The 16,756-nt window shown below is 48.8% G+C and overlaps 1 protein-coding gene across 1 annotated transcript; it reads left to right on the forward strand.

Moving 5' to 3' along the window:
* The first annotated feature begins 6,275 nt into the window (after nucleotides 1-6,275).
* Nucleotides 6,276-15,922, forward strand: LOC123191505 (uncharacterized). Its single transcript, XM_044604215.1, has 5 exons — nucleotides 6,276-6,400; nucleotides 6,628-6,860; nucleotides 13,288-14,603; nucleotides 14,734-15,729; nucleotides 15,812-15,922. Exons 1-5 carry the CDS (start codon nucleotides 6,276-6,278, stop codon nucleotides 15,920-15,922), a joined length of 2,781 nt encoding a protein of 926 aa, XP_044460150.1.
* Nucleotides 15,923-16,756: the final 834 nt, after the last annotated feature.

Consider the following 16,756-nt stretch of genomic DNA (forward strand, 5'->3'; position numbering starts at 1 on the left):
ACTCGGAGGCTTAGCTGCAGCCTCGTGCTCGCCTAAGTTATAAAAATCCTACCGAGTGGTAAGCCAGCCTTCCACTCGGAGGCTTAGCTGCAGTCCAAGCACTCGCCTAAGTTGTAAAAATCCTACCGAGTGAAGAGCAACCCTCTCACTCGGAGGCTTAGCTGCAGTCCAAGCACTCGCCTAAGTTGTAAAAATCCTACCGAGTGGTAAGCCAGCCTTCCACTCGGAGGCTTAGCTGCAGCCTCGTGCTCGCCTAAGTTATAAAAATCCTACCGAGTGAAGAGCAACCCTCTCACTCGGAGGCTTAGCTGCAGTCCAAGCACTCGCCTAAGTTGTGAAAATCCTACCGAGCGAAGAGCAATCCTCTCACTCGGGGACTTAGCTGCGGCCCTGTGCTCGCCTAAGTTACAAAAATCCTACCGAGTGAAGAGCAACCCTCTCACTCGGGGGCTTAGCTGCAGCCCAGTGCTCGTCTAAGTGGACTAAAGAATAAGTCGATTGCAGCACAGGCACCTTGCTTTGAACCTGCAAAAGACATTCCGAGCCGAAGGCAATCGTATTCAAGCGCCAAATTCAAGTTTGAATTGATATCTAAAGGAACCGAAAGTGCTCAGGCGTCAAGCCTGTTAAGGTTTGTCGGTTACAATTCCACTCGGCATACCGAGGCAAATTTAAAGCGTCGAGCCAGAAGAAGTTTTTTACCCCTCCTGTGGAGGGCTGGAAGGTGCAACAAATTCATCAAGGTCAATCCCGTCGGCGATCCGAGTGGCAGCTGCAAGGAAAGTTTCCATAAAGGATCTGAAGTCGTGCTTCTTGGTATTGGCCACCCGAAGGGCCGCCAGCTTCTCTTCTCGCGCATCTTTGCAGTGGACTCGGGCCAGACACAGAGCGACATCTGCACCACACCGAGCCGAGGACTTCTTCCACTCCTGCACTCGACCAGGGATCGTGTTCAAGCGGGCCATCAGCGACTCAAGGTCATTCTGAAGTGTCTCCTCAGGCCAGAGCGTCGAGTCGATGCGAGACGTGGCGGCCTTCAGCCTTGCGAGATAGTCCACGACAGCTGCAACACGAGACTCCAGTCGGAAAACATCCATGGCAACTTCGTCGTTTACCGGAGAGTTGACGGGGTCAAGGTTTGGCTCCAGTCGGCTGGTTTCTTCTTCAAAGTTTTGACAAAATTCTGCAAGGGTGATCGCTAAGTCAAGGGGATAGTCGAATGGAAAAAGCCACAATTGGAAATATTTGCCAAACATGGAGGTTTACCTTCAAGCATAAGAAACAGCTTCTTGGTAAGGCCACTCAGGAAGGCCTCCAGTTCAGTTTTCTTCTCAGTCAATTTGCTGACTCGGTCGGTCAGGGCAGCTTTGTCAGTTTTCAGTCGACTGACCTCCTTGTTGGCAATCCCAAGAGCAGCTTTCAGATTGGTATTGTCTTGTTCGAGCTTGGTGACTGAAGCTAACTTCTCGTCAGCAAGCTTGATCTTCTCAGCTAGCTCAAGGTCTTTCTTCTGCTGGGCCTCCCTTACCTTGCCTGCAAGTTACAGCAAGATCAGGTGTTGAAACAAGCAAGAGGAAAAGCAGTCGTCAGGGTCTCACCAAACATACCTTCGGTCTCCTCCTTTGCCTTTGTCAGCTTCTCCTGAACCAGCTTCAAGCTCAGCTCGACTTGAGTATGTTTTTGTTCCAGCTCTGAGTAGCGAGCCACAAGATCACAAGAGTTCTGCGAAGAACCAATCGACTAAATGTCAAATATAAATCACTTCCGAGTGAAAAAGGGATAAGCACACGTTTCTAAGACTACAGCCAAATACAAGCATTCGACCGTAGTCTCGGGGACTACACCCAGTGGGTGCACTCAGCGTGCCCCCACTAATCCTGTTGAAGACAAAGTCGACCAGTCGACCTCAAAAAAAAAAGTGTGTGAGATGCATTCTCTAAGACTGTGATCAACTGCAAGCAGTCGACCACAGTCTCGGAGACTACACCCAGTGGGTGCACTCAGCGTGCCCCCACCGGTTTGTGAAGTCCAGTCGACCAGTCGACTGACAGAAAGATTGACATGATAAAGCCTAAGGCCGACTGCCAGCAGTCGACCTTAGCCTTGGGGACTACACCCAGTGGGTGCACTCAGCGTGCCCCCACCGGTTTGTGAAGTCCAGTCGACCAGTCGACTGACAGAAAGATTGACATCATAAAGCCTAAGGCCGACTGCCAGCAGTCGACCTTAGCCTTGGGGACTACACCCAGCGGGTGCACTCAGCGTGCCCCCGCTAACATGGAGTTTATTCGACACACCCAGTGGGTGACTAATATAAATTCCGGAAAAGAAAAGTTTTTGGTAGCATATCCAACAGAACAAACAGTGGACGACTAACCTGGACATTGCTTTGGAGGGCAGAACTGGCGTCATAAGCTGCCTGGCTCGCGTCCCGGATGGTCTTCAGCTGCTCCATCATGAGTCCCGCCTGGCGTATTGCCTCCTTCGCTGCGCCAGCTTGATCCTCTGGGACGTGGTGCGTCGTAAAGAGGGAGGGCTGCTGAGCACTCGTCAGTGGATTTGCGAAGGACACCGTGTGTCGAGTAGTGTTCCCTTCCTCCACAGTCAGAATCTCAGGCGCCGTCACATCCTGAGGTACCTTACTGGCGGACGCTTTCCGACTCCTCCTGCGTGCCAGTGTTTCTTCCTCCTCGTCGTCGTCTGGGAGATTGATAACAGTGTTGGGTGGAGCTGCGGAGAAGGATCAGGATCAGAGATCGCGAGTCAGTCGACTACGGACGATGTTAAGAATACAGTACCTGGGTTCGAAGTTGCTGCATCCTCCATCTCGTGGTCGTCAGCCCGGGCCGAGGTCTCAGAAGTAGCAGCACTGCAACTCCAAAAGATCAGTCGACTAACTTCAGCGTCCACCAGAGACAAAGTGCACACAGAATAAGAAAATATGAACAGCACAATTACCCTGATATGGTGGGGATGGACACCTTCATCTTCGGCAAGAGTTTGATCGGCTTCGACGAGGTCGCCCTGGGCTGCTTCGGCGCCTTTTCAGTCGGCGCTGGAGAGGTGGTCCTAGGGCGCTTGGTCGACTGCGTCGCAACCCCCTTGCCACGTTCAGTCGAAGGGTCGTGGACGAGCTTCGACCGCCTTTCCGAGCGCGGTGGCACGACCTCCTCCTCCTCCTCCTCCTCGTCCTCGGCATCGTCTTCATCACCGACATCATCATCATCGTCGTCATCGTCCTCTGCGACATCCGAGTCCCATTCCTCCTCTTCCTGGCTCTCGCCTCCGCTCGCCTCGCCCTCCTCAGTCGAAGCTTGCGCCCCATTGGGCATCGAGTACAGCTCGGTGAGGGCCTAGCAGATATAAGGACAATGATCAGTCGACCAGTCGGCAGAGTAAACAGAGTTGAATGCGACAAGAATGCAGTGGAGAGCAGGGCAAGTGTACCTTATCTGGATCGCTGTTGTGGTCGAGTGGAGGAATCCTTCTGGCTCCGCGCGGATTGTCCTTGTTTCCAGTGACGGCCGCCATCCATCTTTCCAGAGTGACATCGTCGACTGCTTCTGGATGGACTCTGGTCTCGTCTTCGGTCCCACAGTACAACCACATGCAGTGGCACCGGAACTGGAGAGGCTGGATGCGACGCCTGAGGAAAACCTCCAAGAGGTCCATGCCTGTCACTCCCTCCCGAACCAACTGCACCACGCGCTCCATCAACATCTTCACGTCGGCTCTCTCCTCCGGAATCAGCTTCAGAGGGGAAGGCTTGTTCACTCGGTCCATGGTGAACGGAGGGAGTCCACTCGACTGCCCTGGCGTCGACTGGACCTGGCAGTAGAACCAAGTCGACTGCCAGCCTCTGACGGACTCGGGAAAGGTCATGGGCGGGAAGGTGCTCTTATTCCTCACCTGGATCCCCAGGCCCCCGCACATTTGGACGACTCGGGTTTTCTCATCACCTGGGCTCGCCTTCTTCACGGTCTGAGAGCGACATGTGAATATATGTTTGAACAAACCCCAGTGCGGTCGACAGCCCAAGAAACCCTCACACATGGACACGAATGCAGCAAGATAGGCAATGGAGTTTGGGGTAAAGTGGTGAAGCTGAGCTCCAAAGAAATTCAAGAAGCCACGGAAGAAAATACTTGGCGGCAAGGAAAACCCACGATCAACATGAGTGGCCAAAAGCACACACTCACCCTCTTCTGGCTGTGGCTGCCACTCCTCCCCCGGCAACCTCGCAGCTCCGTGAGGGATCAAGCCCTCGTTGGCCATGTCGAGGAGGTCCTTCTCTGTGATGGTCGACTGGATCCAGTCTCCTTGGACCCAGCCCTTCGGCAAGCGGGATCTGGACGAGGACCCTCCGCGGCTGGTGGATCTCCCCTTCGCCTTCTCCGACGCCGACGCCTTCTTTGCACGCTCCAGCGCCGCCGTCTTCTCCTTGGCCATGGTCGCCGGCGAGATGCGCGAAGGGAAGTGGTGCGGGGGCGAGAGCGAGCACGCTGAGCAGGGAGGAAGGAAGCAGAGAGAGGGGGAGAATGCTAAGGCGCAGCGCAGAAATCCTCGCCGGGCACATTTATAAGGTCCCTTCCGAGTGGATGGCAGGTGGGCCCGGTCAATCTAATCATATCTGGAACAGTTATGCAGACGGGATACGTGGCGAAAAAGGCGGCACGGAGATCGAGGCGTCCATGCCCCGTCCCATCCGAACGCCGCGGTCCGCCCCGCTTCGCGCGCGCCCCGAAATTTCGCATCCCGCGGAATCCGCGAGCAACAAATCAGTCTGTCAGGCGCGGTGTTTCCGGCGATCCGTCGCTCGGAGATCATCGAAGCCTGAAAGGTCACTCGACGCAAAAACAGAATGGATCAAGTCGACTGAAGGCAAGTTGTTCCTTGTCGACAAAGGGATTCTTTGGTCCAGAACAGCGCACAACCGGAGCACAAAGATTAATCGGAAACGACATCAACTCCTTCTTCACTCGAAGCCTCAATCCATTCGGGGGCTAATGATGGGGTTATGTACCTAGGGTAGGGTCACGGACCTGATCCAAGTAACTTACCCCAGGACATCCTTAGAAGAGGTCACCTTCCAGTCGACCAACGAGGATACACTCGACTGGCCTGAAGGACTCGACCACAAAGACTCACTCGACCACCAGGAGGTCAAGAGGCACTCTGCACTGCAACGGCCTGTAATCAAGTAGTCTTTATGATAGTAAAGGCACTTTATGTGGGGCGTTACCAGTAACGCCCCAGACTTAACTCATCTTAAACCCTCTCCTACGTGGGCTGGCTGGGGTCCTGGCGCACTCTATATAAGCCGCCACCCCTCCACAGGCAGAGGGGTTCGGCACCTTGTAATTCATACATTCATAATCCACTCGACCGCCTCCGGGCTCCGAGACGTAGGACTGTTACTTCTTCCGAGAAGGGCCTGAACTCGTACATCCTTTGTGCTTACAACCTCTCCATAGCTAGGACCTTGCCTCTCCATACCTACCCCCCACTCTACTGTCAGGCTTAGAACCACGACAATTACTACTCATAAGATTTGAGACATGCCATCTCATTTCCTACAAAATGCATATTCCTATAATAATCCTATCTTATGAACCAAAAAGGCCTACGTGTCTAGTTATGCATCGGCTGTCAAGGACAACTACTCCTGCCTTTTTTAACGGGCTAATTCAATTCTTACCAGCAACAACTGTAACCTACTACAGTGATCAAACAAAGGCAGCTTAAATAAGCAAGTAACCCAATTGATGGAGGGTGCAAAACTGACCCAACGCGTACCACGTGTGTCTGCCATCGGGACGACGCAGCGCCCGTTTTCCGGTAACTTGCGCGGACAAATCCGTGAGAGCAACTTCAAAGGGTCGACCCTTTTCGTCCGCCTGCATTCGTTTGAATCGGTGCGGACAAAAGTGACTGCCCAATGCACCGATCCAAACCTAAATCACGTCTGCGTCGCGTCCGCATCGACGCATTTGCGGCCCAAATTTGCGCCCTAAATGCATCGCCGCGGACGCCGAACGGACGCTTCGCGCGCCTTCTCGTTGTCCACCGTGTTCCCACATGGCGGCCGTCCAACTACCCGTTGCCCATACGGTCAGCTTAATTTATGACGATGGACCCACGCGTCAGCGACGACGCTCGTCCTTTTTTAAGCCGACCATGCGGCGGAGCCGTCCTCATCCAAACTCGCCGTCCCCATCTGCCCACCCTTGCTTCCTCGTCGCCGGCAAACCCTAACCACCGCAACCACTGTGACGATGGGCCTCTTCTCCGGCGCCAGCGGCAGCAAGGCCAAGGGCAAGTCCCCCCCACCCCCACCCCTTTCCCCTCCGAGTTTCTCCCGCCCCCGCCGGCGCCTCGCCGGCAGAGGCAGCGCGTCAACGTGCCAATGCACCAGGCGGAGTGGCACTGGCAGAATCGCCAGTAGCTGTCGTATCCCGACGTGACGCCGCCGCACGACTGGCATCTGGATCCAGATAGGATCCCAGTGTCGGCGGCGCCGCGGTCGGCTCGTGCTCACGCGGAGGAGGTGCGGCGCCGGCGGGCGCTGCTGACGGCGGAGCAGCGCCGCGACTCCGCCTACGCAACCGACTCGCCCAACTGAGCAAGGTGGTTCGCTTTCGAGCACGAGGAGGCGAGGCGCCGGAGCGTGCGCGAGGTCGACCGGAGGCCAACGCCGCTGGTCGTCTGCGAGGAGGACCAGGTGGCGGAGGACGCCTACCAGGCGGCTCTTGCGACCGTCTACCGTGAGAGCGAAGAGGACGAACGGCGCAGAGCGGAGGCGGCGGCCCGCTACGAGGCGGCAATGGCGCAGGCCCTTGCCCTCTCCGCGGCGGGCGACAGTGTGGTGCCGCCGGTGGCCCCGCCGTCCCCATCAAGCCGGAGCCGCAGCCGCAGCCGGAACCCGAGCCCGAGCCCATCGCGCGCTTCTCCTGGAATGGAGTGGTGCGCGAGTGGGTGTCCGCGCCACCAGTCTGGCTGGGGGCGACGCTGGTGCAGGAGCAGGCCTACCTCGAGATGTGGCGCCAGCGCCGGCTGACAGAGGCGCGCCAGGCCGCTGCTGCGGAGGCGGCCGCACAGCCCCCCGCTCCGGCATTGCCTGCGCCGGCACAGCCCGACATGGCAGCACTCTGAAACACAGTGTTCGCCAGGGCCGGGCCGGCGCCGACACTCATCGACCTCACGGACCCCGAGGACGACGCCGACGTCGCCTAGGGCAGCGCGCCGCCTCGTAGTTTAGGCTTTTTTTAATTTTTTTAAATGCAAATGTGAACGTGTGGACTCTCGCCGGCCTTCGTGGCCAGTTTTAATGTTTAATTAATGTAGTTTCTCTTTTTTTAAATATACATGCGTTCATTTTTTTTTGACACCGTCTAAATGGGTCGCAGGCCAGCGTTGGGCGCAGGTGCCGATCCAGATGCAGAAGCGGGCATTTGTGTTCGTCTGGCCGATCTAAATGGATAAAAAGCGGATGAAATCAACGTCCGTTTAGGTCGGCCTGTTGGAGTTGCTCTCAGCGTTTAGATACAGAGCGGAGCAGAAGAAATCTCTCGGCGGAAGCGAGCGATTTTCGGGCGTACGCGACCACGTGACGCTCGCGCCGCGTCTCGCCATATCCGTGCCATGTGCTCCGCGACGCAGAGATACCGGACGAATCTGTGTGTCGCAGCGGCAGCTATGGCCGTGGCCTCCCTTCAACGCGATTAGCGCATTCCTTTTGGACGTCATATTCGTATGGATGTACTTTGAGATATGCACTTGTTGTTTTCTTTCCGTTGTGAGGATGAGGAAGATATGATTGTTTGTTGCGAAAAATGTGGTGTGCCAACGAAGATTAAAGCTGGAAAAAACGAAGATTAAAGCAGGAAAGCAGGTATTTCCGGCACCGAATAAAAGGCTCCATTTACATATATTTTTGGCCAAGTCTAGCGAGCGGCCGGCTGCTCGCTTAGCCTACGCGAGCGGCCGGCCTAAACTGAAAATTTTGTGTCCTCTTCTTAAGTAATCACCCTAATTTAAGAAACCTTTACATCTGGTCCTTAAATGTCTGCACAGCCATCCCTTCGATGCATGCATTTTATTCTTTGGTGTATTTAATTCGTGGTTTCAAAAACTAAAAAAGCATAACTTTTAATCCGCGTGTCGGAATTAAGACCCGTTTTAATCGCTGGAATCCTCGCGACGTGCTCTTCGAAACTAGATCCCGCATGGTGATGTTTCGACGAACTAGTCTTCCTGCCAACTAAACATCAATGTGTGTGCAAATAGACTAGATTGCCGCGCCAACTGAGCATATGTGTGTGTGCCAAAAAAGTCCTGCCAACTAAACATCAATGTGTGTGCAACTAGACTAGATTGTCACGCCAACTGAGCATATGTGTGTGCAACTAGTATCCTGCCAACTAAACATCAATGTGTGTGCAACTAGACTAAGACCTTGTTTGGTTCCAAATAAGTCACCAACTTATAAGTCGAAAAGTGTAAAAAGTAACTTATTTTGCCAAACGGACCCAACTTATAAGACACCCTAACTTATAAGTCATAAGGGCCTGTTTGGTTTCAATAAGTCACCCGACTTATAAGTTAGGTGATTTAAAACTAGTGACTTATAAGTCACGCCTGTTTGGTTGTCACCTGACTTATAAGTCACACCACACACCTTTCCACACCAATCAACATCATGCAGGTGGTGGGACCCACGCAAAAGGGGGTGACTTATAAGTTTTAAGTTGGGGTGGAGCAACTTATGACTTATAAGTTGGGGTGACTTATAAGTCGGGTCTGTTTGGTAAAATAAGTCACTTTTTTCACTTTTCGACTTATCAGTTGGTGACTTATTTGGAACCAAACAGGCCCTAAGTTGCTACACCCCAACTTAAAACTTATAAGTCACCCCTTTTGCATGAGTCTCATCACCTTTACATAAAAAACAAGATGGGAAGATGTGCTCAGATGACTTATAAATCAGATGGCAACCAAACAGGCGTGACTTATAAGTCATTGGTTTTAAGTCATCTGACTTATAAGTCAGGTGACTTATTGGAACCAAACAGGGCCTAAACTACAAGCCAACTGAGCATATGTGTGTGTAATTAGTCTTCCTGCCAGCTAAACATCAATGTGTGTACAACTAGACTACATTACAAGTCAACTAAACATCAATGTGAGTGCAACTAGACTACATTAGAAGCCAATTAAACATCAATGTGTGTGCAACTAGACTACATTACAAGAAGAGGTTGCACATCGACTTTCGTCGAGGCAATAGACTAGTTGCACATCAAAGTTGTCGTGGTTGCTAGGTTGCAACCTTATAAGAAGGTGTAGCTCCAAACATTAGTTTTGGAAAAAAGTTGCACGATGTAGTAATAAAGTTGCACAATACAGTAATAGAGTTGCACTATATAGCTTCAAAGTTGGCATTTGAAAAAAATTCGTCAAAATATATCCATGCGGGATCTAGTTTCAAAGATCTCGTCGTGAGGATTTCAATGGTGAAAACGGATTTGAATTCCGACGCGCGGTTTGAAAGATATAGCTTTTTGAATTTTTGAAAACCCAAAATAAATGCAGATGGATCTGTATTTCTTAAACTATAGGAGCAGTGTGAATGCATTTAATGCCACGCCTACATGCACTAGCAGATAAATAAATTAACACATGCATGTGCTGTGAGAGCGAGGCCGCTCGTTTTGTCTAAAAAGTGCGCGTGCACTTTGAAGAATTTAGTTATATTTTTCTGGCTTGTTTGGTATGTATATGCTGTTGGGGTTGTTCTAACTACACGAAAACTGTTCCCCTAAAAAGAAAGGTACACGAAAACATGGCCCGTTTTAGCAGCTGTAGTACCACCATTAGTTACACTTGGGGAAAGGTACAAGCATTATTTATGATACTAAGCTACCTTGAACATAGTTGCATGTTTCTCTTTTTAAAACATAGCCTTTTCAGCAATACCACTAGATTTAGTACAACCTTCGTCACAAATTACTTATACACCCTTCGATCCATATTGCTGTCGCTCAAACAGATGTATCTAGACTAGATACATCCATTTAGACTAAATACATCCGTTCGGCCGAGAAGTAATTTAGGACAGAGGGAATCGCCATGTTTCTTTTCCATGCAACCATTTAATTTCTCCAGCCAACCTAATTCGTGAAATTGTTTCACCAAACCACCACACCCTGATCACCACTCTAACCCTAGGGTGGCACGATAACCACTCTTCGGGACCGGTGCCTCCCCCTAAACTCTTAACCGTTGATACACGGACCTCCCATCTCATATACATCATCAATGGAATTCCGCATTGTCATCGCCTCTATATCAACCCATTCTAGCCTCCGACTTTGATGCCACCCCATATTGTCAGTGTTTCCTCCTTTCTCCTGTTTGAGAGAAAATCTCAAAGAGATTGCGCCGTTAAAAACTCGACCTTGATATGCAAAGATATCAATTATCTGATTGATGCACAGGCTTCACCCTAGACTCTGAGACCATCGATGCACGAACCTTCCTTCTCCTATTCGTCATCGGCGCGATTCTGCGGTGTCACCACCTCCGCCTCGGACCATCGGAGTTAAAAACACCATGATCTGTGATGATATAAACTCAAACTCAAATACGACCAGCTCACTATCCTTCAAGCTTGGACCTGGCTGCACCTTGCTTGTCCACCACTTGGTCGACCGTCCAAAACACCTCGCCATTCAATCCGAACAGCAACATCACACGGTATGTAGCAGTCGTTGTACCGTACGTGATCCACTCTAGACCGTACGTACCATGCAACAACAACAAGTCGTCCAAAACTCTCTGAAAATAACCATACATATACATCTCTTGTACGTGATCCATTCTAAACCGCACCATGCCGGAGCTAGCCCTGCACATACGCATTTTCGCATATATCTCGGCAGCGCAGTGCAACCGGTCGCCAGCGGCGTAACAACGACTTACTACTTGTCGGCTGTCAAGGACAACCACAGTTCCTTTTTAATTTGTCAAGGAATCAATTCAAATTCTTACCAGCAACAACTGTAACCTACTACAGTGATCAAACAATTCAAAGTCTTTCCCCAACTGGAGGGGTGCAGTATTGACCCAACGCGAACCACCTGTGTCCGGCATCGGGACGACGCAGCGCCCGTTTTCCGGTAACTTGCGCGGACAAACCTGTCACGGCCGCCCGGCCCGTCCCTGTTTCGTCCGGCCCGGAGCCGGAGATAATAATAACCGCACAAAGTTTTGTCACTCTTGCTGGACCGGCACGGCCTCGGCGAAGTCTGAAAAAAACCGAAAAAATGTTCAAGCCACAAGCACGCAACGACGGAGATGCCTCCGCGTACGCGACGCGTGGCGCAAAGTGCAAACACGTCTTCGAGAGGCGCATGTGCATGTGCAAAGCGTGGAGTGTGTTTCGCGGCCAGTGCGAGACATCCGTCCAGAGAGAGAGCTTTGCTTGAAGCAAAGACAGGGAGAGACACGGAGCGAGCGGAGCGGAAAAAAATTCTATGAGACCAGGTCTCACGGATTAGCAGGTGAGACCCATCCTGATGGATAACACGTGGCATCCATAAATCACAAAGCACCCACCCCACCCCCCATCTGAAATCAGGAGGGGGGAGATTAGATGCTTTGTGATTTGTGAATGCCACATGTCATTCATCAGAGCGGGTCTCACCTGATTTATATGAGACCTGGTCTCATATAATTTTTTTTCCGAGCGGAGCAGGAGAAATCTCCGTCCAATGTCCGTGCCCTGCGCCCTGCGACGCGGAGATGTTGGACGAATCTGTGTGTGCGCCGCGGCAGGGCCGTGGCCTTCGTTTGCCCGTGCCGGCATTTCTGCAACGCGATTACTATATTCTTTTTTGAACGTCATATATTCGGATGGATGTACTTTGAGATATGCACTTGTTGTTTTCCTTTATGTATTGTGTAGAAGAAGAAGATATACTGGTTGTTTGTTGCGAAAATGTGGTGTGCCACCCAAGGTTAAGGCTGGAAAGTAAGGTGTTTTCGGCACCAGATAAAAGACTCGAAAGAAGTCCACATCACCCCCCCAGGGTTTCAGAAACCGACTAATCCACCCCCTCACCTTTAAAACCGGTTAATTAACCCCCCGAGAGCTCTAATACTGGTCAAATCGCCCCCTAATCCTAATTCGGGTGGTATTCGCCGGTGGTTTTGCTTGCGTGGCTCTCCACTATTGCCACGTCGGCTTGGTAGGGTAGGTCTCGGACTTAACTGCTCCTCCTGTTTGTTTGGGCCTCGTTCCCTTCTTTCCTTTCGACAAGACGGCATCATGGCGGCGGGGCAAGACGTGATGATCGCCGGCTGAGGAGGCAGCACGACTACTCCAGGTGAAGCGCTCAGCTCCTCCATGCCCAGCAACAATCCTTTGTGACTATATCGCCAGCTGAGGAGAGCAGCACGACTACTCCATTGAAACTGTCACCTCCAACAATCCTTTGTGAATTCAGATGTCACACGCCTACCTAGATTGTCCTGGTTCCTGTTGATCAGGTGATTAGTACTAACGCACGCACCACAGTTGCACCGGACTAGTGTGTGTTTAGTTAATGTGTGTATACTGTGATCATCTCTATGCACTTGAACAGTCTAGGTTCTGAAGATTTTAAAGCAGTTTTTTCAAATTCAGAAGATGCGAGTTGGCTCCCTTCAGGCCACTATCATTTTCCAAGTTGTTGATTGTTGCTCCATGACTAATCTGGACTGACATCTTAGTATTATTTTCATGGTACTTGTGTGATCATAATTAAACAACCGGCCGGCCGGCTACATTACAAATTGAAACAGCTACTCTGCAATCAGCAGTTCTCCTTTAGACACTTGCTAGAATTAACAATCAATAACCCAGGTTGATGCCTGCCTGCAGGTATTCTAGAAGTAATCATTTTTTTTTGCTAAAAGCCCTGTGTATTCCAGGCTGCATGCATACCTTTAGCATGAGCAGGATGGGAGAGCATCTTAAATTTTGAATAAACTAAACTCATATCAACTCTGTTACGTACGTTTCAGAAATTTGTAAGTATTCAGAAGCAAATAACAATATGTGCTCCTAAACTCATTTTAACAAGACGTTTTTATGATTGACTGTACATCGATTCAGAGGTTTGATTGTTGAAACAATTTATAGGGCTCCTATATGTGTGATTTTTCACGGGTTTGATTGCATAGGGATTCAATCTAATCTATGTGCAGAGGGCTTATATATGTGTTGTATTTGTCTTTGTTTCGCAGATATGAAACCACTCGTAGATGCAGAGGAGATGCATGAGGTAGCTGAAAATGCACATGTATTTCATCGGCCACAGAAGTTGCCAGTTTGTAGGAAGATTGTGAAGGGAAGTAGCTCCATGGCAGGAAAATCAAAGGTGACTGAAGGAAAAAGAAATAGAGGAGGTGAAGATGAATCCACAAGCAGTGATAGTGATTATGAGGTTGATTTAGAAGAAGAAGACAATAGTTCTGCTGATGATGAAGAAGCAATTGAATTCAGAAAATATGCAAGGGAACTCAAGAACAAAGTCAGGAATAAAATGCTTGGAGAAGAGGATGAGAAAGTAGTTGATGTGCCAGAGGATTTCCTTGTCCCAGAGGATTGCAAGCTTGATGATGGTGATGGTGATGTCACACCCTATTTTGACAGTGCAGATGATTTATCTTATGATGAAGCAAGTGATGGGGATGACATGCCTAAGAGGAAGAAGACAGAGCACACAGTTTATGATAGCACTTCTGAAATTCCTTTATTCTCTGTTGGTATGGCCTTCCATGACAGTAGGGAGTTCAAGAATGCATTGGTCAAGTATGGACTGAAAACATATCATCACTTGTTATTTCCAAAAGATGAGAAAAAGAGAGTAAGTGCAAAATGCAGTTGGCCTGGCTGTCCTTGGAGTATTTATGGGTCCATTACCAGCAGGTCTGATTGGTTTCTAGTATGGAGGTACAACAATGAGCACACGTGCATTCCAAGAAGGGACAACAAGCTGGTCACATGCGGTGTCATTGCAAAGAAGTATTTTAGGCAAATCAGGGACAATCCATCATGGAAGGCAGAGCACATTCAACAAGCTGTTCTTCAGGATCTAGTGGCTGATGTGTCCATCTCCAAATGCAAAAGAGCAAAGAAACTTGTTATGGAGAAGATAATTGATCTATCAGATGGTGAGTATGCTCGGGTTTATGATTATCAGCTTGAGTTGCTTAGAAGCAACCCCGGTAGCACTATTGCAGTGACATTAAATCCAGAAATTCTTCACAGCAATGTGTTTGAAAGAATGTACATGTGTTTAGATGGTTGCAAGAAAGGATTTCTTGCGGGATGTAGAAGAGTGGTGGGGCTAGATGGATGTTTTTTGAAGGGTGCATTCAAGGGGCAGTTGCTTTGTGCAATTGGCAGAGATGCAAATAACCAAATGTATCCAATAGCTTGGGCTATAGTAGAGGTCGAGAGCTACGATTCCTGGTATTGGTTCATTGGGTTTCTTCAAAAAGATCTACAGATAAACAACAATGGTGAAGGATGGGTTTTCATCTCTGATCAACAAAAAGTGAGCTCAATATATTTTACTCATATACTTGTTATTGTATATATGATACAAATTTAATTCTCTTACTCTCTTATTGTCGTTATGGATGTGAGATTATTTGCTTATGATACATAATTCTTCCCTTATGTAGGGTCTCATCCGGGCAGTCAATGAGCTTGTGCCCCATGCAGAGCATAGGATGTGTGCAAGACACATTTATGCTAATTGGAGAAAAGAACACAGAGACAAGGTCTTTCAAAAAATGTTTTGGGCATGTGCAAAGTCATCAGATAGAAGCCAATTCAATTACAACAGGGCTAAGCTTGCACAAAACACAGTACAAGGTGCGAGAGACATGATGAAAACTGCACCAGAGCATTGGTGTCGGGCCTACTTCAGGATTGGCTCTTTCTGTGACTCAGTTGAGAACAACATGTGTGAGTCATTTAATAATGCCATCATGAGATCAAGGTTTTACCCTGTAGTAACGGCAATGGAAATCATTAGAAAGAAGGTCACTGTGAGGATCCAACAAAACAGAGCAAAGTCTCAGAAGTGGCATGGAACCATTTGTCCAAATATTTTTAAGAAATTGAAGGTGAACATTGAAAGATCCGCTAGGTGTCAAGTGTTGTGGAATGGAAAGGATGGGTTTGAAGTACAAGAAGGTGAGCACAGGAGATACACGGTCAATCTAGAAAACTGGACATGTTCATGTAGATATTGGCAACTTTCTGGCTTACCTTGTTGTCATGCAGTGAGTGCAATCTACACCTGCTCTAGAGATTTGGACCTATACATTTCACCTTGCTACTCAATAGCTGAGTACGACAGAATTTATGATCATGTTCTTCAGCCTGTGAATGGACCAGAAGATTGGCCAATTTCTGACAAACTTAGACCTCTTCCACCTAAGAAAAGAACTCAGAAAGGCAGGCCCCAGACAAAGAGAAGGCAGAAAGAAGGAGAGAAACCTAGGGACCCATCAAAAATGTCACGAGCAGGCACTCAGGTCACATGTTCTAGTTGTGGAACCCAAGGACACAACAAAAGAAAATGTGCTAACAACAATACTGCTGGCAATAAAGAGCATGCCAACTTCACAAGAGCAGCTGCAAGGAGAAAGGAAAAGCAAGCAAGAACAGAGGTGCCCCCTTTCTCTCTTCTTTTACTTGCATTTTCTTCCTAATATGTGCAAATGTGCTCACATTTACTGTTTTTCAACACAGCAAGCTCATGTCCCATCAACACAACAAAGTTCAGCTCCTGGTCCATCATCAAAGCAAGCTCCTAGAGCATCTAAGCCAGCAAATAGGATGAAGAAGGTCTCAACTTCATAAAATAGTCTGTCCACTTCACCTTTCTATGAGAGAGCAAAGAATAGAAGGAAAGCACAGACACAATAATTGAACTGCTAGTTACCTAGCTACAATGAAATAAATATGAACTTGTGGTACATGGTTCACTGTTATGCATGCTCTGGTTCATGCTATATTATGTAAAACTGGTACTAGTAGCACTTGGTCCCTATTATGTGACACATGTACTGTTTTGTGATGTGCGCATGACTTGTTTTTATGTGATTTCACTGTTGTGTTCAGAAAAATGTGTTCTTCCAAAGTAAAGCTGAAACTGTACAGATAATTATCGCCATGTCTTGTTTATTAATTCTGCTATTGCCAATTTGCAATAATGATGTTGAATGTAACAAAATGTTGTCAATTTGCAACCATGATAGTTGCAACACCAGAGTACATTCAGTTCACAAAAAAGCTTTCTTTCATGTCACAAGAAAATATTGCATTCAGATTACATATGTTTGCGCATATGCAACGGTTTGTAGACTCAGAAGTACACTCCCTAAATAAAATGCTTTCTCTGAATTCTCTAGTTCTCAACTAAACTGGGACAACACCATCAACAAGAGAATGTAACATTTTTACACATACTAATTCTCAATCTCAAGTAAACTGAATTCTCTCTTCTCAAGGCATCAATACATGCCTACAAAGAGTATAATGTACACCATTTGGGCCCCTGGGAGGATTCTGTATGTAGTTTTCCTGCAAGTACGGATGCACTGAGCAGGCTTCAGTTTTGGGCTCTGCCAAATCCTGGTCTATTCGGATCATGTACAAGGAACGGCTTGGTGAAATTGTTCACCTTCTAGCCCC

Source organism: Triticum aestivum, chromosome 2A (assembly GCF_018294505.1).
Source record: "Triticum aestivum cultivar Chinese Spring chromosome 2A, IWGSC CS RefSeq v2.1, whole genome shotgun sequence".
Lineage (NCBI taxonomy): Eukaryota > Viridiplantae > Streptophyta > Magnoliopsida > Poales > Poaceae > Triticum > Triticum aestivum.